We start from the raw sequence: 21,499 nt of genomic DNA on the forward strand, positions 1-21,499 counted from the left end.
CACCCCACTGGTATCGCCGCCCAGCGGACACCCCCCTAATTCCGGAGTAGAACATTCCCCCTGGGTTGCGCGCGCAGGCGCTGCGTGGCTCCCCGCCACCCCACTGGTATCGCCGCCCGGCGGACACCCCCCCTCCCGGAGTAGAACAGTCCCCTTGGGCTGCGCGCGCAGCCGCTACGCAGGGCGAGGCAGCGCGCGCAGCGGCCGCCATTTTGGGTCGGTGTCCGCCGGCCGCTCGCTCCCGTCGCCCCAGGCCAGGCCGCTGAGGAGGCGCCATGCCGGCCGGGCCGGTGCAGGCGCTGCCGCCCGCGCAGCCAGCGCCCCCCGAGCCCAAACAGGTACCGGCCGGGCCGGGCCCGCACCCCCCCCCCCCCCGCGCGGGCAGGCCCCGGGGCGCGGTGCATGCTGGGAGGGTGACCCGAGCGCGGCGCGCCCGGCCCCGCCCTCCGCGCCTGGGGGGGGGCTGGATCTACCCCCCCCCGCCTACCCCCCCCCGCGCATGCCCGTCAGATCCAGACCCCCCCCTCACAGGCACCGGGGGGGGCAGATCCAGACCCCCCCTCTCACAGGCACCGGGGGGGGGCAGATCCAGACCCCCCCTTCACAGGCACCGGGGGGGGGCAGATCCAGACCCCCCCTCTCACAGGCACCGGGGGGGGGCAGATCCAGACCCCCCCTCTCACAGGCACCGGGGGGGGGCAGATCCAGACCCCCCCCTCACAGGCACCGGGGGGGGCAGATCCAGACCCCCCCTCTCACAGGCACCGGGGGGGGCAGATCCAGACCCCCCCTCTCACAGGCACCGGGGGGGGGCAGATCCAGACCCCCCCTCTCACAGGCACCGGGGGGGGGCAGATCCAGACCCCCCCTCTCACAGGCACCGGGGGGGGGCAGATCCAGACCCCCCCTCACAGGCACCGGGGGGGGCAGATCCAGACCCCCCCTCACAGGCACCGGGGGGGGCAGATCCAGACCCCCCCTCACAGGCACCGGGGGGGGCAGATCCAGACCCCCCCCCCACAGGCACGGGGGGGCAGATCCAGACCCCCCTCACAGGCACGGGGGGGGCAGATCCAGACCCCCCCCTCACAGGCACGGGGGGGGCAGATCCAGACCCCCCTCACAGGCACGGGGGGGGGGCAGATCCAGACCCCCCCTTCACAGGCACGGGGGGGGGCAGATCCAGACCCCCCCTTCACAGGCACGGGGGGGGCAGATCCAGACCCCCCCCTTCACAGGCACGGGGGGGGCAGATCCAGACCCCCCCCTTCACAGGCACGGGGGGGGGCAGATCCGGGGGGGATCCCCCCCCCCCCTCACAGGCACGGGGGGGGGGCAGATCCAGACCCCCCCTCACAGGCACGGGGGGGCAGATCCAGACCCCCCTCACAGGCACGGGGGGGGGCAGATCCAGACCCCCCTCACAGGCACGGGGGGGGGCAGATCCAGACCCCCCTCAGGCACGGGGGGGGGGGGCAGATCCAGACCCCCCCCCCCCCCCTCACAGGCACGGGGGGGGCAGATCCAGACCCCCCCTCACAGGCACGGGGGGAGGCAGATCCAGACCCCCCCCTCACAGGCACGGGGGGGGGGCAGATCCAGACCCCCCCCTCACAGGCACGGGGGGGCAGATCCAGACCCCCCCGTCACAGGCACCGGGGGGGGGCAGATCCAGACCCCCCCCTCACAGGCACGGGGGGGCAGATCCAGACCCCCCCCCCCACAGGCACGGGGGGGGCAGATCCAGACCCCCCCCCACAGGCACGGGGGGGGCAGATCCAGACCCCCCTCTCACAGGCGCAGGGGGGGGGGGGGCAGACCCACAGGTCGGGCCTGGGCAGGGCTCGGAGCGGAGCTGCCAAGGCCAGGGGGGCCAGGGACACAGCAGATCTGGGTCCAGAACAGATCTGGGGGGCAGGAAGGGGTTGGGGGGGAAGCGGTCCTTCTGTGCTGGCCTGGCCTGTAGGTTCCCCCTGTGCCCCAGTACAGGGACGTGCCCCCCACTTTTGGGACCTCTGGGAGTTCCCGAGCACGTGGGTTAAATCTGTGTTTCTCAACCTTTCTCCATAAAGTATCCCTTTAAAAAAAACTAAACATTTTCAGGGGGGACACACTTTTTTCCCCCCCACCATTGCAACACATTTGTTGCAACAACGTCATCGGCGCCAGGCGGGCGATGACGTTTTTGGGTGTAAAAAGGGCAAAACGAATCAAGCGCTGTCAAACTGAAAACCCGAATTCCGTTTTCTCCAAATGTCGGTGGTGACGTACCCCCAGACTTCTCTGAAGTACCCCCTAAGTCCGGGCTTCCCAAACTGGGGGGCGTGAAGAAATTCCGTGGTGGGGGGGGCCCATCAACTCCTCCCCCCCCTAAGTTTTGCTGCTATTTTTGTTTTTCGGCCAGGTCAGTTTTCTTTTTCTTTTTCTTTTTCTTTTTCTTTTTCTTTTCTTTTCTTTTCTTTTCTTTTCTTTTCTTTTCTTTTCTTTTCTTTTCTTTTCTTTTCTTTTCTTTTCTTTTCGCTCAAGTTTTGCTGCGGGGTGGGTGAGTGGGAGGGTTTCTCAAAAATCAAAAAGGGGGCAGCGATGCCGAAAAGTTTGGGAACCATTGGCCTAAAGGGACTCGTACCACTGGTTTCGAAACACTGGGGTAACCGCCCCGCCAGCCGCTGGGAGAGCATTCTCTGCCCCGGGCGCGCGATCCTGGCGCGGCTGCCCCGGGCGTGCAGTCATCTAGCGGCCTGGCTCTGGCCATTGGAGAGTCGTAGGCTGGCGATATGCCATTGCGGGCAATGTCATACCTCATGAATAAACAGATCCGGGTCGGTCTTAAAACCACTCAAGTGTTTGTCCCAGCGCTCTAGTTTTCTCCAGAGGGGCACTGACCTCTGTGTGCCGCAAGGAATACGGCACCACGGTGTGTGTGCGTACTATTGATCCCTCTGCCACCTCGCCCCCGCTAGGGGGTGCTGTGCACCTGGGGCAAAGGATGAATTCAAAAAAGCAGTTAATTAGATAACCATGAATATCTCGGCAGTTACGCACTGCCGACTCTGCAGTATAAAGCTTTAGATGCAGGCTCTCCTGTATAAGCTTTATTCCGCAGAGCCCGCGAGGAGACAGCTGTTTCCCTGGGCTCATGATCCTGGCTGCCCCGGGCGCATGATCCTGGCGTGGCTGCCCCAGGAGCTGGTGCGTGCTGGAAGTCAGCTTCTAAGTCACCTCCTGGGCTATGTCTAGACTGCAAGCCTCTTTCGAAAGAGAGCGTCTAGACTGCACGTTGAACTTTCGAAAAAGCGGCTTGCTTTTTCGAAAGAAAGCATCCAGTGAGTCTGGCTGCTCTCTTTCGAAGAAGCCCTATTTACATTGAAGAACGCCTTCTTTCGAAAGAGGAACTTTCGAAAGAAGGCGTTCTTCCTCGTGAAATGAGGTTTACCGCCATCGAAAGAAAAGCCGCGTTCTTTCGATTTAATTTCGAAAGAACGCGGCTTGAGTCTGGACGCAGGGGAAGTTTTTTCGGAAAAGGCTACTTTTCCCGAAAAAAACCCCTGAGTCTGGACACAGCCCTGGTGCGCAGCAACTCCTGCCTGCAGAGAGCTGGCTTCTACCCTGCGCTGCTGCCGCTGTATCCGATACAGAGCTAGCAATGCGGGGTGGCAGCCGGCTGAGCGGGAGCCTGCATGTAACGGTTCCAGTAACCGATAAGCTCATGCTTATATAGCGGCTGTATCCGTCTGAAACCATTTCCACCCTGCAGTCCCTCTGTCGTGTAAAATACTCATAGTTTTAAGTCTCCTTGTTTCCCCTCTTTTCAGTTTCTCTGTTTTTCCCCGACACGTTTTCTAAAACAGCTTTTCGCTGACAATTTTTCCCTTGCTGGCCTATTGGAGAGAGATCGTCTCACCCCAATGAGTAACCGTTCCAGGCCTGCCATAGGGATAACGCAGCAATCAGGAAGAGTTCCCGGGATAACATAACGTCGACAGAACGCGGCAGTTTTGTCGACGGCGGTAAACCTTGTTCTACGAGGAATAAAGCTTTTTGTCGACAGAATTCTGTCAACAGAAGACGTTAGTGCATCTACACTCTCGTGTCGAGAAAGCGGCTTGCTTTGTCAACAGAACTGGATGTCGTCTAGATGCTCTTTGTCGACAGTATCTGTCAGAGCCTCTCGACAAAAGCCTGTAGTCTAGACGGACCCTGTGTGTGTGTGTGCACGCACGCGTGTGTGTGTGGGGGGGGCAGTAATTTGCCAAGATTACCCTATAAGCCAATATCAGAGCTGCGTGTAGAACCCAGTCTCCTGAATCACAATGTACAATTTAATTATTGTTTTAATTAAATGAGGTGGCATACGGTAGGACTGTAGAAAACCTCTCGTTTGTTCTTCCTGCAGCCAGAAGATGAACCAAAAGAGGAAGCAGCAACACCAGCCAAACCCGTTGTGGGAATTATTTACCCTCCTCCAGAAGTCAGGAATATCGTGGACAAGACAGCCAGCTTTGTAGCGAGGTAAATAACGGGAGATTGGGCTCTCCTATTTCCTAGACCAGCACGCAGAGTGTGTGAGGTCTTAGATTAACACGTTTTTAAAAATGAAACTGAAATCGAGGACTTCTGAATCTCTCTGGTGCAGGACTTCTGCTGTAAGCAGAACTAGTGCTAAGCATGCTCGGGTGTCCGCGGGGAGGTGAAAAACTGTCGCTTGTGAGAGTTCTCAGAGGGGTAGCCGTGTGTGTCACGTTCAAAATGAGTAGTCCTGTGGCACCGGAGCAACTAATACAAATATAGGATTGTAATAGAAATGTAGCCGTGTCCCGTACATAGAATTGTGAGCTTTTGTGGGGTAAAACTCACTTCAACAGAGGCGTTGGAGTGGAGATAATCCAAGGTGTATAGAACAGCAAAAGCAGTTTCCTATCAATTTTAGGACTTGTGTTAATGAAGCTAATTAAGTAGGCTGGATGTGACCCATGCATCGCTTTTGATGTCAACATGTGAATGGCAAACGCAGGGGAAATTGGCTTTGTAGTGCAGCTGTGGCCAACCCGCAGCACGCGACGCGCTCTCCCCCGCTCCCCGTGGCTTGTAAAGCCGCTCCCCCAAAACGGCCCTCTCCTCCCGTCTCCTTGTGCTCACTTGGGCAGGGGAGCAGTCCGGCGCGGCCATTAAAGGTGGCGTCAGCCTGATGTGGCCAAAAAGCCTCTGAATGCGTTTTCTTAAAGGGACAGAGCTTTTTTTTTTCCCCCCCTCGACATCTTTGCCCCGGTTCTTTGCACTGGATCCACTGATATCTTGACTCTTTGCCCAGAATGGATTGGCCATCCCTATTGTAGTGCATTATTCAAGCCCAAGCTGAGAGTTTAATAATACGTTCATTTTTTTCATTGTATTCCTTTGATATATATGGTCACGCCACTTCTCTTCCAGCATATGATCTGAGGAAGTGGGTCTGGCCCACAAAAACTCATCACCTAATAAACCATCTTGTTAGTCTTTAAAGTGCTACATAGTTTTTCCTTTTGTTTTAGCAAGATCAGATTAACACGGCTACCTCTCTATTACTAGCGTCAAAATTTATAAATGAATTCCGGTTCAGCAGTCTCTCTCTGTAACGGGGTGGTGAAATTCCTTTGTAGAAACTCACCTGATTAAGTGGCATGTTAAGCATGTTCCGTAGCCACAGATGCAGAGGAGATAACTGGTATGTGGTTAGGGATAGTACTGGAGTCCTATATAGATCTCATCAGATCTACGTCGGGTTTGATTAACTCACTGTCTGAAGCTTAGAGCGTAGGGGTGTGTCTACACAGCAGGGCTTAACTCGAAATAAACTACGCACATTGAGCTACGTCCGTTGCAGATCTGATTTCCAAACAGGGTGCGGCTACACAGCAGGTATTTCAAAATAGAGCACTCTTCCTCCGATTTCCCGTATTCCTCCATGATAAATTCATGGCGGTTAAGTCCATGCATGGCTATTAGCCAGGGTGGGTAAGGAGTGGTGTCCCCAGCCTCTGTTAGTCAGCGGGTGGAGATGGATGGCAGGAGAGAAATCGCTTGATCATATTACTTATCAAGGCCTGAGAATCATAGAGCTGGAAGAGACCTCAGAAGGTCATCAAGTCCAGCCCCCTGCCCAAGTCAGGACCAATCCCAACTAAATCAACCCATCCAGGTTGAAACTCAACTTAAAAACGTCTAGGAATGGAGAGTCCACCACTTCCCTAGGTAACCCGTTGCAGTGCTTCCCCACCCTCCTCGTGAAATAGTTTTTCCTAATATCCAACCCAGACCTCTCCCACTGTAACTTGGGCCCATTGCTTCTTCTGCCATCCATCACTACTGTGAACAGCCTCTCTCCATCATCTTTGGAACCTCCCTTCAGCTCTAGTTCAAATTCTTGAGCCGGGATAGCTGGTGACATTAGCTTCTGGTCCCCTCAAAGCAGCGTCACAATCTGATCAATGCTTGGTCGCTGACTTTTCGCTTTTAGGAATCCTCTTAAAAAGGCATGAAAAGCATAAATAAAGTGCATCAATTTTCTTCCTTACTGCACCAATCTCTTGTGGGTGTAATCAGCAGTCTAGAAACTTTCCCCTAATCCAATAGTCTGCTTGATCTAGAGCCAAATTGTTAAACAGGCAACGAAAGACGTAAGTGATTTGAACTGTCTTAAGATTGGTCCGTTGGGATTGGTCCTGCTTTGGGCAAGAGGCTGGACTCGATGACCTCCTGAGGTCTCTTCTATGATAAGAAATATTGGTCATGAAGCGCTGAAACTCAAAACTCCAAGTTTTGTGTAAACGTGTATTCTGTTGGTCGGTAATTGGCTGGTGGATTGGACCCGATTTATTTAGATTTCTAGAAGAGTAAGATTTAATAGTGTGAGGAGAAGACCACAGTTGTCGTCAGAAGGGAGGAGAGAAGTTAGTGCACCACCATTACTTTTAGTAGTTGTGAAGAAAACGGGTTTCTTTTCTCCAGCGTTGATGCTGACTGTCCTCAACTCGCTTTTCCCCCCACAGAAATGGCCCAGAGTTTGAAGCTCGAATCCGTCAGAACGAAATAAACAACCCCAAGTTCAATTTCTTGAACCCCAACGATCCCTACCATGCCTACTACCGGCACAAAGTCAGCGAGTTCAAAGAGGGCAAGGCCCAGGAACCCTCGGCTGCCATACCGAAGGTCATGCAACAGCAGCAAAGTGCGCAGCAACAACTTCCTCAGAAGGTAACTGGCTCGTTAGTCTTGTTAGCGCGGAGGGGGTCGGCTCCGATCTTGGCTTTCCACCCCAAACAAGCCGAATTCTATATGTCTACACTGCACGATTACTTCGGAATAAGCTACCTGGAAGAAATACTCCAAAATAGCTTCTTTTGAAATTGCGTGTCGACGCTACAAGGAAGCCTGGGAATTGGTCCAAGGCAGGTTCCCCTAATGTGGATCTGCTACCTTAAATTAGAGACCCAGGAAACACTGGGGAGTAATGACTTTGAATGGCCTGGGGTAGGAGCTATTTTGAAATAGCTGCAGCGTCACGTCTACATCAGTGTTTCTCAACCGTTTTTTAATGAAGTAGCCTTTAAAAAAACAAAAAAGTAGCCGCAGGACCTACAGTTTTCAGACGCACACAATTTTTTTCTACTGTTGCAACACAACTTAATTGTAGCCGGGCAGGCGATGAAATTTTTGGGTGTACAAAGTACAAAAATCATAAAGCACGTCTCTTGCGCAAAAGCACACGCCAGTGTAGACGCTCGCTTCTGGAAGAGTTTTTGCGCAAGAACTCTTCCGCAAAAGAGTTTTTGTGTGAGAACACGCCTGTGTAGACGTAGCCTAGCTGTTTCGGGAGAGGGATTATATCTCGTGGAAGGAGGTTTACCACTGCTGAAATAAGCTGCCCGTTATTTTGAAATTATTTCGGAATGACGGGCTAGCTGTGTAGACGCTGGCATGGTTATTTTGGAATAACGGGCTAGCTGTGTTGGCGTTTGCATGGTTATTTTGGAATAACGGGCTAGCTGTGTTGGCGTTTGCATGGTTATTTTGGAATAACGGGCTAGCTGTGTTGGCGTTTGCATGGTTATTTTGGAATAACGGGCTAGCTGTGTTGGCGCTTGCATGGTTATTTCGGAATAACGGGCTCACTGTAGGCGCTCGCATGGTTATTTCGGAATAACGGGCGTTATTCCAAAATAAGTAGATGTACCCGTAACACCCTGGCCTCTTGTTCTTCTGCACGTACATATGCCCCGAAATTTGCCAGAGCCAAGAAGCTTGTTTGTATCTCTAAGGGTACGTCTAAACTACATGGCTCCGTTGACAGAGCCATGTAGATTTGTTTGTTCGGCAAAGGGAAATGAAGCCACGATTTAAATAATCGCGGCTTCATTTAAATTTAAATGGCTGCCCCACTCTGCCGATCAGCTGTTTGTCGGCAGATCGGGGCAGTCTGGACGCTCCCCTGTCGACATGAAAACCCTTTATCGACCTCCCCGGTAAACCTCATCCTACGAGGCATAACGGGGAGGTCGATAAAGGGCTTTCAGGTCTGCGCGGGAGCATCCAGACTAGCGCGCTGAGCAGACAAACAGCTGATCAGCTGTTTGTCGGCTCAGCGCGGCAGCCATTTAAATTTAAATGACGCTGCGATTATTTAAATCGCGGCTTCATTTCCCTTTGACGATCAGCCTAATCTACATGGCTCCATCAACGGAGCCATGTAGTTTAGACACACCCTAAGAGAAGTAATTTGCTACAGGTATTGATCCCGTTTTAATGACAATTGAATGCTGGTTTGACCAGGAACATTCCTGATCAGATATTCATGTAATCACCAGTCTTGCGTGTATCTAGAACATCCTGCCGGAAGACAGTTGCCTGACAGGACCCTTTAGTCAGTACAAGGAGTTTTGTTGGCCTTGTACGTATGAACTCGGAAGGAGTTATCCCAGGACTGTTTTCTCCAGTTATGTTGGCTTTTCAGCTGCATTTTGTACTCTGTTTTGGGAGAATTTTGCATAAGAAGGTTTTAATCTTTCACAGGCCTAGCAGGTTTGCATTAGCGGGCAAGAAGCCATAGCTGAACCTGCCGTCTGTAGAGTCCGTGATTAGATGTGCTGCGGTTACATCTGTTATGAGATTTTAGCTACATCCCGTTCCGCTTCCAGCTGCGTTTGGAGTCTTGAGTTCATCTTTTTACGGTGGGCCTGTTTCAACGTCTCACCGCTGAACTGTACTATGTTACTACCTCGTCCCTTCCGTGCAGTTAGGGATCTATTAGTCATTTTCCCCCCTCCAGTTAATGAAAGCCACCGGCCTTCCCAAACGGTTACGTAGGAGTGAGCGAGCAATGGCTACAGTTAGTGAGTGTCAGAGTTTCCCTCTGCAGGTCCAGGCTCAGGTGATCCAAGAAACAGTCATTCCAAAGGAACCTCCACCAGAGTTTGAGTTCATCGCCGACCCTCCCTCCATCTCAGCCTTCGACTTGGACGTGGTGAAGCTGACGGCGCAGTTCGTCGCACGGAATGGCCGGCAGTTCCTGACTCAACTGATGCAGAAGGAACAGCGGAATTACCAGTTTGACTTCCTGCGTCCGCAACATAGCCTCTTCAACTACTTCACCAAACTGGTTGAGCAGTACACCAAGGTACTCCCCGGAAACAGTCTTACCGCGTTACCAAATAGCCTGTCTAGAAAGAGAGATGACACGTCTAAGCGTTCCTCTTCTACATGCATTTCTTTGGGCACAGGGAAAGAATATTTTGCTCGCTGTCCAAAAAAGGTGCATGGTTCCTTATAAAATAAGCCCTCTCACGTGAGTGGATGTTGTGAGCGCTACTGTGATAGGGTATGTCTAGACGACGCAGTAGTTTCGAAAGAGGATATGCGGGAATTTGCATATCTCACTTTCGAACGCGGGATTTTTCCCGAAAAGCCGCGTAAACCTCATTTTTTGAGGCAGAGCGGCTTTTCGAAAAAAGGGGGGAGTTCCAGAAAGATTGCGTCTAGGCTACTTTCACTTTTGAAAGACCCGAAATGGGCATATCCTCTTTCGAAACTACCGCGTAGTCTAGACGTAGCCGTAAAGAGGAAAAATTGTTCCTTACCATGTCTTTGTCTTGGTTCCTTTGCATGTCTTCTTTTGATCTCACTTTCGAAAGCGGGTTTTTTTCGAAAAGCCGCGTAAACCTCATTTTTTGAGGCAGAGCGGCTTTTCGAAAAAAGGGGGGAGTTCCAGAAAAATCGCGTCTAGGCTACTTTCACTTTTGAAAGACCCGAAATGGGCATATCCTCTTTCGAAACTACCGCGTAGTCTAGACGTAGCCGTAAAGAGGAAAAATTGTTCCTTACCGTGTCTTTGTCTTGGTTCCTTTGCATGTCTTCTTTTGATCTCACTTTCGAACGCGGGATTTTTCCCGAAAAGCCGCGTAAACCTCATTTTTTGAGGCAGAGCGGCTTTTCGAAAAAAGGGGGGAGTTCCAGAAAAATCGCGTCTAGGCTACTTTCACATTTGAAAGACCCGAAATGAGCATATCCTCTTTCGAAACTGCCGCGTAGTCTAGACATAGCCGTACAGAGGAAAAAATTGTTCCTTTATAGCAAGAGAAGCAGGTGAAATAGCAGAGAATACTGTACCTGATTCTCAGTGATAGTTAAAAATAGGGGAGCAACGGAAGAAATGGAGCGTAGCTTCCGGAAATCCAGCCGTAAAATTAACGTTTTGTCCAGGGCAGAAACAAGATCATTAGGACCGCTTGCTTAACTAATTTATGATCGTCTTTAGTGATCTCCCGAAAATGTGTTTCAGATCTTGATCCCGCCTAAAGGGCTACTTATCAAACTCAAGAAGGAGGCTGAAAATCCTCGAGAAGTCCTCGATCAGGTAACCTGGGAATACTTTCCGTAAAACTACTGACGCATTTCATCTTGTTTCTGAATTAATTTCTGGTTTCCAGCTCAGCCTCTTTTTAATGATCGACGCCACGTCTAAACACAACGAGAACAAACAGTATAACTGGATTTCCCAGCGTGGGAAAATAAGCTGGTCCGATCAGCCACTGTGTAGCATGCTTTATGTCTTGCTCCTGGGGGAATTTTGCGCCAAAAAATTAAATTCTAGGCACAATACTTGAAAATTCTGCACTTTTTGTTAGAATAACTGTATAATCAAAAGTTTCAGGGGCGTAGTCGAGTTTGTACAGGATTAAAAAACAACCAATAGTCTGGTAGCACTTTAAAGACTAACAAAACATGGAGATGGGATCACGAGCTTTCGTGGGCACAGCCCCCTTCTTCAGCGTACAGGGGAAGCCGGGAGCAAGAACTGGATCTGCCTAATCGGTTTGTTTCATCGGTTAACTGATTAACCGGGATTTTACAGCCCTAGCGGCAGCCGACATCTCCGTAGCCCGGGGGTCTCCAGCCTTTCTAAGCACAAGATCACTTTTTGAATTGAAGTGCAATGCGAGATCTACCTGGGCCCAGCTGGTAAGCAAAAGTCTGCCTGGCCCAGTGGTGCTGAATTCCTCTAGAGCAGCAAGTTCCCGGGTACACTGGTGGATTGTGGGGAGAATAGAATTCAAAATGGCTGCCTTTAAAGGGACAAGCCTCCTTTTTTTTTTTTTGGCTCAACAACTTTTCCCTGGGGGCTTTTTTTTCCCCTCAACAAAAAAACCCTTGGTGTTTTCCATTAAAGAAAAAAAAAAGTTTGGTGTTCCTCGGTCTTAAAAAGTAAGAAACGTAGCCCTGGGGAGTAATATCTTCATGACGTTTTACTGCAAAAAGCATTTTCCCATCCCTTAGAGTTTCTGATATAAGATCGCAGTCACGCCAACTAGGCGGATCGGCATGGGGGTTTCTTCCTCTCCAGTGTCTCAGATCTTCAGCCACGAAGGTTTTCCTTCAGCAGGCCGTATTTGCCGTTTGGGACGGGGTTCGGCAGGTTTGTGAGAAGTCCGCCAAACATTTGCAGGTGTGATTCGAGAGCTGTCCGTCGCAAGTTTCACCGTCGCAAGTTTCACCGTTACTCCGAAAGGTTGGCCGGCCGAATCTGCAGCCCCTACTCAAGCAAACTGCACCTTCGAGGCCGAGAGTTTTGCCCTGCTGCTGTGTTTTTCTTTGTCAACTGTGACGTGCCTTTCCCGTTTCTGTGACCCCGTACAGGTGTGCTACCGAGTGGAGTGGGCCAAATTCCAGGAACGAGAGAGGAAGAAGGAAGAGGAGGAGAAAGAGAAGGAGCGTGTCGCTTACGCTCAGATTGACTGGCATGACTTTGTCGTGGTGGAAACCGTGGACTTCCAGCCCGGCGAGCAAGGTAGGAAACCGAAGGGACGTACCCGCTCTGGGTCTGTGTTCAGTGGGGATAATACCTGCCTGCCGCTGGAAGATGCTGTAATCAAAAATATGCTCCTGGTAGGTCAGGGTGGCCGCATGCGGCTCTTCTCCCCCAAAAGTGCTGCTCACAAAGCCGCTCCTGGGCGTCCCTCCGCCTGCCCCGGCTCTTCTGTGCTCACCGGGGTGGTGATGCAAAAATGGCACCCAAGATGGTGACCATTACTGGCCACAAAGCCTAGGTCTGTTTCTTAAAGAGACAGCCTCCTTTTTTTTCCTGTTACTTAAAGGGGTGGCCTCTTTTTTTTTTCTGTTTCTTAAAGGGACGGCCTCCTTTTTTTTTTTTGGCTTAACAATAGCGGTGCGGCTCATCTCATTTTTTCCGCCACTGTTTTGGCTCTCTTTGTTAAATGTTCATGAGCGTCAGGGGGTCGCTGAGTTAGTCTGTTACAGGAAAAAAAAAGAACAAATGGTCCGGTAGCACTTTCTAGACTAACGAAAGCTCCTGATCCCGTCCACATGTTTCGTTAGCCTATAAAGTGCTACCAGACCGTTTGTCGTCTTTTTGTTAAATGGGCTGACCACCCCTGTAGTAGGACAACCCTTTAAAACGTGAACCGCAAAGCTTTCTCGGCTGAGCGCCGGGCGGTCTATTCGGCAGTTAGTGACGTCACCGGGCCTGCTTTCTTTGTGACGGGGAATCCTGCGCTGGCGTCTGAAAACCAAGCCCCTGAGTCCCGTGGCTGTATTAACATCCCGTTGTGGTAGCACCTTCCTTTTCTCTGCCGCCTTCAGCCTGTGCTAGAGAAGCCCACCCGTTTGCCTTTCTTGGTTGCAGGAAACTTCCCTCCTCCCACCACGCCCGAGGAACTGGGCGCTCGCATACTGATCCAGGAGCGCTACGAGAAGTTTGGGGAAAGCGAGGAGGTGGAGATGGAGGTGGAGTCAGATGACGAAGACGAAAAGCAAGAGAAGACTGACGAGACCCCCTCTCAACTAGACCAAGACACGCGAGTGCAGGATATGGACGAGGTAGGTAGCCGGCGTGATCACGGCTCCTTTCACTGATAACGTGTTTCCGGCCTGGCCTCCCCACCCTCCGCATGCCAGCGTACAACTGCTGCAAATAAACACATTTTAACATCCCTAGTTCTGACCCAACAGGCAGCTACAGAGGGGGTCACGACGCTGTTTTCGAGGAGTTACGGTATTTGCCATCCTTACTTCTGCGCTGCCCGAGCTAGAGAGAGAGGCATTTTTGAGTTCATTTTCCCTTGTGGCTATTTTAAGCATCTCTCTAGCTACGTTGGGTTGGAGCGTGTGAACTTCTGACATTTCAAGTGGCTTGAGGTTTCCCACGGGGAAACCGTCAGCAAATGGAAAAACAAGAAGTGTGGGGACGCAAAAAGGAAAACCGGTTTCACTTCTGTAATAGTTACTCCAGAGCACACGGGTAAGCGTTGTTTTCATTGAAGGGTTCCGATGACGAAGACGAGAGTCAAAAAGTCCCGCCTCCGCCGGACACCCCAATGCCGCCTCCTCTGCCTCCAACTCCGGACCAGGTCATTGTGCGGAAGGATTACGATCCCAAAGGTACGTTGGCGTTCCATAACACGCTAGAACCGTAAGGACCCTCGAGAGGTCATCAAATCCAGTCCCCTGCCCTCCCGGCAGGACCAAGCAATGTTTAGACCGGTGTTTCTTAAACTGTGTTCCACGGCACACCGGTGTGCCAGGAGGCAGTCGGACGTGTGCTGCGGAAAACAACAGAATTCAAAATGGCCGCCCTTAAAGGGGCAGGCAACCTTTTAACTTTTTTTTTCTCAGTACCTTTCCCCCGACCCTTTGGCCCTTCCCTGCCCTCCCTCCCCCCCCTTTTTTTTGGTCAACAAAAAAAACCCTTGATGTTCCTCATAAAAAAAAAAATTTGGTGTTCCTCAGTCTTAAAAAGTTTAAGAAACATTGCTCTAGACCGTCCCTGGTCGACGTCTGTAGAATCACAGAGCACTAGAACTGGAAGGGACCTTGAGAGGTCATCGAGTCCAGTCCCCTGCCCTCCCGGCAGGACCCAGCACCGTCTCGATTTGGTGACGACGAGCAATTGCACTTTACGGAATAGTCCCCCCGAGATGTGATTAGGTGAGGCATGTTTAACCGTGTGGCTTTGCTCCTTCAGCCTCCAAGCCGTTACCACCTGCGCCAGCCCCAGATGAATATCTCGTCTCTCCCATCACGGGCGAGAAGATACCTGCCAGTAAAATGCAAGAGCACATGCGAATCGGACTCCTGGATCCCCGTTGGCTGGAACAGAGGGATCGGTCTATCCGGGAGAAACAGACTGACGACGAGGTCTATGCCCCAGGTTAGTCGGGTGCCTCTCAAGGTTCCCCGAGTTCGATCACACGCGAGAAAACATTGAACGTCTTTTCCTCTCTCTCTCTGCCTGTCGGCAGGTTTGGATATCGAGAGCAGCCTGAAGCAGCTGGCTGAGCGCCGTACGGATATCTTCGGTGTGGAGGAGACGGCGATCGGGAAGAAGATTGGCGAAGAGGAGATCCAAAAGCCAGAGGAAAAGGTGCGGAGCAAACCCTGCGGGGACCTTGCTGCCCTGAATTGTAGAATCGGGCGTCTCCGTGGTGAAACCTAGAGCTGGAAGAGACCTCAGAAGGTCAAGTCCAGCCCCCTGCTCTAGGCAGGACCAATCCCAACTAAATCAACCCAGCTAGGGCTTTGTCAAGCCGAGACTTAAACACCTCTAGGGATGGAGATTCCACTACTTCCCTAGGGAACCCATCCCGGCGCTTCCCCACCTGCCTAGGGAAATAGTTTTTCCTAATATCCAACCTGGACCTCTCCCACCACAACTTGAGCCCATTGCTCCTTCTTCTGCTATCTGCCTTCACTGAGAACAGCCTCTCTCCATCCTTTTTGGACCCCCCCGCCCTCAGGGAGTTGAAGTTAAAGATGTTGAACGAAACCGGTCCTAGAACCGATCTGTGGGGCGCTCGCTAGAAACCGCCCGCCATCCCGCCATCGAGCCGTTGATCCCGACCCGTTGGGTCCGACAGTCTAGCCAGCTTTCTGTCCACCTTACCGTCCGTTTATCCCTCACCCACCTGCTAGTCCGATCAGAGCTAAGTTCTCCTCCGTGTCTCTTGCAGGTGACCTGGGATGGCCACTCGGGCAGCATGGCTCGCACACAGCAGGCCGCGCAGGCCAACATCACCCTGCAAGAGCAGATCGAAGCCATTCACAAGGCCAAGGGGTTGGTGCCGGAAGACGACAGCAAAGAGAAGATCGGTCCCAGCAAGCCCAATGAGATGCCTCAGCCGCCACCTTCCTCGGTGCCCAATCCCCCGCCGATCTCTCCCTCAATCGCAGCTGTGCCGCGCCCGCCGTCAGTAAGCATTCCTCCTGCCAACGGGGGTTTCATCGCCGCGGAAACGGGTCACCGGGTGAGGGGCGCGTTCGGGGACCGCTTGGCCGAGTTAGTTCTAAACCATCCACCGGATCCCGCTGCGGCTTTCGGGCCAGATCCCCACCCCATGCGTCTCCGCTTGCGTCCGAGCCGCCGAAAGATACGGCGCATCCCCCCCCCGCCAGCAGGAACCAACTGAATGCCGCACCTGGTAGTAGATGTCTTCTTTTCAGATGCCGCCGCCTGTTCGTACCACGGTCGTTTCTGCTGTCCCGGTCATGCCGCGGCCTCCTATGACTTCGGTGGTCCGGATCCCTCCCGGCTCGGTCATCACCGGCCCCATGCCCCCGATCATCCACGCCCCGCGCATCAATGTTGTCCCGATGCCCCCATCTGGACCCCCCATGATGGCCCCTCGCCCGCCTCCCATGATAGTGCCAACAGGTGAGTGAGTTGCGTCGCTTTTCGGCCGCCTTGCATCGACTCCTTTCTGCCTTACGCGTCGGGAATCGTACCTGGCTTGGCAGCCACGGGTGCAGAATTGTTTATGGCGCTCAGCTAGGGTCCTTTGGTGGCGTTCTTGGCTTTTGGCTGCCCTTCCGTCCAACGTTGGCCCCTCTTTAAAGTATTCATGGCATTGCTAGAGGCGCCAGCGGTGTCTGATGGTGTCTGCTCTCCCTTCCGGCTTGGCCGGTCCTGGGAAAGACCTTTGAGTAAGCTTGAAAGCTCCTCTCTCTCACAACCGAAATTGGTCCAATGCGACATTTTCTCTCCCGTCCTGGGAGACTCACAACTACAGCCGTAACTCACCGGCTGTTTAACTAGAGTCCTTTTCAAACCAGCGTTACATTGAGATCTGTCTGACGGGGACTTCTTACCTTTCCACAAATATCCGAGGGGTCGCCGTGTTAGTCGGAATCGGCCAAAACGACGAAAAGTCCCGTGGCACGTTATAGACGAACGGATTTATCGGAGCAGAAGCTTTCGGGGGCAAAGATCCACTTTGTCAGATGCGTGGAGTGGAAATTGCAGAGGCAGAGGTTGTGTGTGTGTGTGTGTGTGTGTGTGTGTGTGTGTGTGTGTACACACACACACACACACACACACACTCCCCTCTCTTATACCTGCCTCTGGAATTTCCATTCCACGCATCTGACAAAGTGCGTCGTTGCCCACGAAAGCTTCTGCTCCGATAAATCCGTTCGTCTATCACGTGCCACGGGACTTTTCGTTACCTGTCCGCGTGAGCAAAAGCGTACGCCGCTGTTTATCCCCCCATGTCTCTTCAAGGCCTATAGTAGCACGATGTGTTTGTGTGTGACCACTAGGCATGTCAACTTCCTCCTTGTCTCGTGGTTCCGCTCGGGTCCCCGCCAACCCACTGCAGCGCAGTGTGTTGCTGAGTGTCGTGGGGAGATGTGTATGCAACTCTTCCCTCTCCTATTCCAGCCTTTGTCCCCGCCCCTCCGGTGGCTCCGGTCCCTGCCCCGGCGCCGATGCCGCCTCACCCCCCGCCACCCATGGAGGACGAGCCTATGTCTAAGAAACCGAAAAGCGAGGACAGTCTGATGCCGGAGGAGGAGTTCCTGCGCCGGAACAAGGTTTGGGTTTCATGAATCGCACGCGCGAGAACTCTCAGCACTGGGGAGATGCGGTCTCTCTCCAGAAGAGGCCGTCTCTGAAATAGTTCCCCCCGGGCCCAGAGCAGCCGAGTTAATTGAGTTGGGTACCGCAACTCACGCGCTGGAGAGCAGCGTGGCACAGGGAGGTCAGACCTTACGGGAGGGCCGTGCGTGCGGAGGCCCAGCTGTGTAGGTAACCACGCCGAACGTTTTTCCTAGGGTCCGGTCACCGTTAAAGTCCAGGTGCCCAACATGCAGGACAAGACCGAATGGAAGCTGAGTGGACAGGTGCTTGTGTTCACCCTTCCGCTCTCCGATCAGGTACACCCCCGCTCTTCCATCGCTGGTTTGCCGGCGTCAAAGCCGCCTGGCTGACGCTCTGCATTCGGGAGTCTGTGGGGAGGGGACATCGAAGGGGGGCGGTGGAGGGGGCGTGATCGGAGCTGGCCCGAGCCACTGAGCCCTGTGCTTGTGTTTAGGTCTCCGTGATAAAGGTTAAGATCCACGAGGCCACCGGGATGCCGGCGGGGAAACAGAAGCTGCAATACGAGGTGAGCATTAACTTCCCCGGGTTCCTTTTATACTTGAGCCTGCCCTGTTTCTGGGGGTAGAAGTAGCACCTGGGGAGGCCTGGGTGTTTATGGGGGTACCAAATAGCAGCTGCTTCGGAGCCACGCTGCTTCGTATTCTTGTGTGCGCAAAACGAGACAGTCCCCATGGCTTTCATCCAAAGACCACGTGTGTGAGGAACGACCGGGTTTGCCCGTGAAAATCGCACCTTTTGCACGTTTGTAGGTGCGGGACATCAAAATAGCAAAGCGCTCCAGGGAAGCAAAGTATAATCAAGTGCCAAGTCGGGTGTTAAAGCCCTCGTAAACCAGCCGGAAAGGAACACATCTCTGCCAATTTTGGCGTTTCCTGCCTAGGTTGCTGAGCTGATTAAAAACGAGGGGGAAATAAAACAAAAACTCCTTTAATAATGGCACAGATGTAGTCCGGCACGCACACAGGCATGCGCACTTAAAACCAGGTGAGATTTCGGCTCTGATCCTCCAAAGAATTCGCTTTGGGGCCAAACCCCGGCTGTTAAAGGTGAAAAAGACTAAACTCGTTTTCTCTGCAACATGGTAATACTGGGACCGCACTGAACCAGAAATCTTATCACTCGGCTCCTCTACATCTGTCTCCAGTGTTTCTTAAACTGTTCTGCGGCACACCGGAGGTTTTTTTTTTTAGTTTTTTTTTCTCAACAGAAAAATCCTTGGTATGTCTCATAAAAAAAAAAAATTGTTGGTGTTTCTCGGTCTTAACAAGTTTAAAAAACACTGCTGTACATAAAAAAAAAATGGTTGGTGTTTCTCCGTCTTAACAAGTTTAAAAAACACTGCGGTACATAAAAAAAAAATTGTTGGTGTTTCTCGGTCTTAAAACGTTTAAAAAACACTGCTGTACATAAAAAAAAAATGGTTGGTGTTTCTCGGTCTTGAAACGTTTAAAAAACGCTGCTGTACATAAAAAAATTGTTGGCGTTTCTCGGTCTTAAAACGTTTAAAAAACGCTGTACATAAAAAAAAATTGTTGGCGTTTCTCGGTCTTAAAACGTTTAAAAAAACGCTGTACATAAAAAAAAATTGTTGGCGTTTCTCGGTCTTAAAACGTTTAAAAAACACTGCTGTACACCGAGCCATTTGGGTCCCTCCGAGTTTAGCGGGAAACTTCCTGATTGGGGGGACTTTCTCGAAGCCAACCTCCCGTGGTGTCTTTCGCAGGGCATTTTCATCAAGGATTCCAACTCTCTGGCGTACTACAACATGATAAACGGCGCCGTGATCCACTTGGCGCTCAAAGAAAGAGGCGGCCGGAAGAAGTAGGCGTTCCGCCCTTCGTGTGCGCCCCATGACGAGAATCTTGCCACGTCTGGAGACCCCGACAAGCAGAAACATCAACCGGTGATGCTTACCAATCCTCGCTTGGGAACTAGTGATTATTTTCGTCCTGTTTCAGTCAGACTAGGACAGGGCGGGGCGAGAACTTGTATCACCCAGACAAAACTCTATAAATGTTGTGATTTGGTGGTAATTTCAGCAGCGCTTGTAGTATGTGTGACGCTGTTCTTCGTTCTCTCTTTTTCCATATAATTCCCTACAGCAGCAACGGCAGCATTTCGGTTAAGAAGTCCGGTCTCGATCGGACTTTAAAACCATCCTCGTTTTGCGATGCTCCAGGGAATATCGCCTGCTTGACTAAAATGCTCGCCTTTTCGCCGACCCGTTTTTGTAATCGAGAACTCCTTTATTTAGTGTAGTAACCCCCTTAGTTTTCTGTGACATGTACATGCCAGACTCTGCTGCCGTGATTATTTTAGGATTTTAGCCTTCTTTGGATCGACTTCTCCGTTGCCTTTGATTGAGGCTTTGAGATTGTGTCTTTCTGATCATCCTGTACAGCGTGTGACTTGTTTTAATAAAGTTCAAATCGCAGTGGGGAATCGCATGGTGGTAGACCTGTATATCGACGCTTACACAACTCCGGAGCACTCACGCCCCTCTCCCTGGTTCAAACCCAGCTCGCGTATTTCACGTTACAGGCTGAACCTCGCTGGTCCGGCAACATCCGTGATGTTAGTTCTCCGGGCGGCCTCGTATAGGGGTGGCCAAGTTTCCCGGGGTCCCATAAGGGTTGTTTACCGCCAGCAGACCTGGCTGGCTGTGTTCTGTGCCGCGATTTCGCTCTAATTTACCCCCCAATGTCTTCTAACAGCTCAGTAACAGTGTTGTTAATATTGTCTAGCAGCATTGCTGTCCTGGGGTCCGGCAAATTCTCTGGTTCGGCACCAGTCAGCTCTCGAGTGTGCCGGACTAGAGCGGTTCAGCTAGTACAAGGGATATCAGGTGGTGCAGGCCTAAGGAATTCCCACCTCTTGTTATCGTTTTTTTTTTGTTACAAATTCTGGGTTAAGTATCCGAGGGGTCGCCGTGTTAGTCTGGATCTGCAAAAGCGACAAGGATTCCTGGGGCACCTTAGCGCACTTACATCTGGGACTCCTTGTCGCAAATTCTGGGCTCTCGTTTTTCCGGTCCAGCTCAGTGGAGGACGTGGGTTTTGCTCACGCAGGCTCATGCTACTATCGATATTTTTGATAGTCTCGAAGCTGCCGCTGGACGGCTCGGTATTTTTTAAGAAAACACGTTCGCCGGCCCAACTGCACCGTCAGTGGAGGGCAGGGAGGGAAAGAGATGGAAGTGGGGCTGAGTTAAGGGGATTTAGTTCTCAGGACTATCTATGAAGCATCCAGGAGAGAGACTCCCTTCCAGCGTACTCATGTCTCGCGTAGGAGCCAGGAAAATTCCCCCGCAAGAGCCAGAGCGTGGGCCCGCCTGCAGTTAAAACGAGTTTGCCTGTCGGATCCTAGGAAGGCATCACGCAGCTGGCGGGGAAGGGCAGCAGCTGGCCGTTTTGCCCCCCGGCTGTGTGGACGATCCAGCTGCTGTTCACAGAGGTGCCAGTCCACGTGCCCCCCTCAGCTGTTCACAGAATTCCGGTCCACGTGTCCCCCCAGCTGTACATAGATGTGCCAGCCTATAAGCCCCCCGCTGTTCACAGCACTTCAGCTTAAGTGCCCCCCCAGCTGTTCACAGATGGTCCAGCCCATGAGCTCCCAGCTGTTCTCAGATGTGCCAGCCTCCAGCTGTTCACAGATGTGCCAGACCACTTGCCCCCAGCTGTTCAGATGCCAGCCCATGTGCCCCCAGCTGTTCACAGATGTGCCAGCCTCCAGCTGTTCACAGATGTGCCAGCCCCCAGCTGTTCAGATGCCAGCCCATGTGCCCCCAGCTGTTCACAGATGTGCCAGACCACTTGCCCCCAGCTGTTCAGATGCCAGCCCATGTGCTCCCAGCTGTTCACAGATGTGCCAGCCCCCAGCTGTTCACAGACGCCAGCCCACGTGCCCCCAGCTGTTCAGACGCGCCACGTCACGTGCCCGTGGTTAGCCGGGAGGGGGGGCGGAGAGGGAGGGTTGATGATTGGCAGCCCAGCCGCTGCGTGAGGAGGGCGGTGCTCTTCGAGAGCGACCAATCAGCGTCCCGCTGGGCCGAGCCCTGCTCGCCGACTGGCTGGAGGGGGC

General features: G+C 52.6%; 1 protein-coding gene across 2 annotated transcripts; it reads left to right on the forward strand.

Annotated features, from left to right (window-relative positions):
* The first annotated feature begins 178 nt into the window (after positions 1 to 178).
* On the forward strand, positions 179 to 19,861 carry SF3A1 (splicing factor 3a subunit 1). 2 transcript variants are annotated; one of them, XM_075917001.2, is made up of 16 exons: positions 179 to 338; positions 4,394 to 4,509; positions 7,026 to 7,230; positions 9,392 to 9,649; positions 10,811 to 10,885; positions 12,166 to 12,316; positions 13,172 to 13,365; positions 13,809 to 13,926; positions 14,510 to 14,695; positions 14,787 to 14,908; positions 15,495 to 15,734; positions 15,970 to 16,195; positions 17,201 to 17,352; positions 17,593 to 17,694; positions 17,853 to 17,924; positions 19,143 to 19,861. In XM_075917001.2, the coding sequence occupies exons 1-16, from the start codon at positions 276 to 278 to the stop codon at positions 19,242 to 19,244; spliced, it is 2,382 nt and encodes a 793-aa protein (XP_075773116.2). In that variant the 5' UTR covers positions 179 to 275; the 3' UTR covers positions 19,245 to 19,861. The 2 variants fall into 2 exon arrangements, with proteins under 2 accessions (XP_075773116.2, XP_075773117.2); XM_075917002.2 differs by having other exon boundaries at positions 15,985 to 16,195.
* The last annotated feature ends 1,638 nt before the right edge of the window (positions 19,862 to 21,499 follow it).

Source organism: Pelodiscus sinensis, chromosome Z (genome assembly GCF_052426305.1).
Source record: "Pelodiscus sinensis isolate ZL-2025 chromosome Z, ASM5242630v1, whole genome shotgun sequence".
In the NCBI taxonomy this organism is placed as follows: domain Eukaryota; kingdom Metazoa; phylum Chordata; order Testudines; family Trionychidae; genus Pelodiscus; species Pelodiscus sinensis.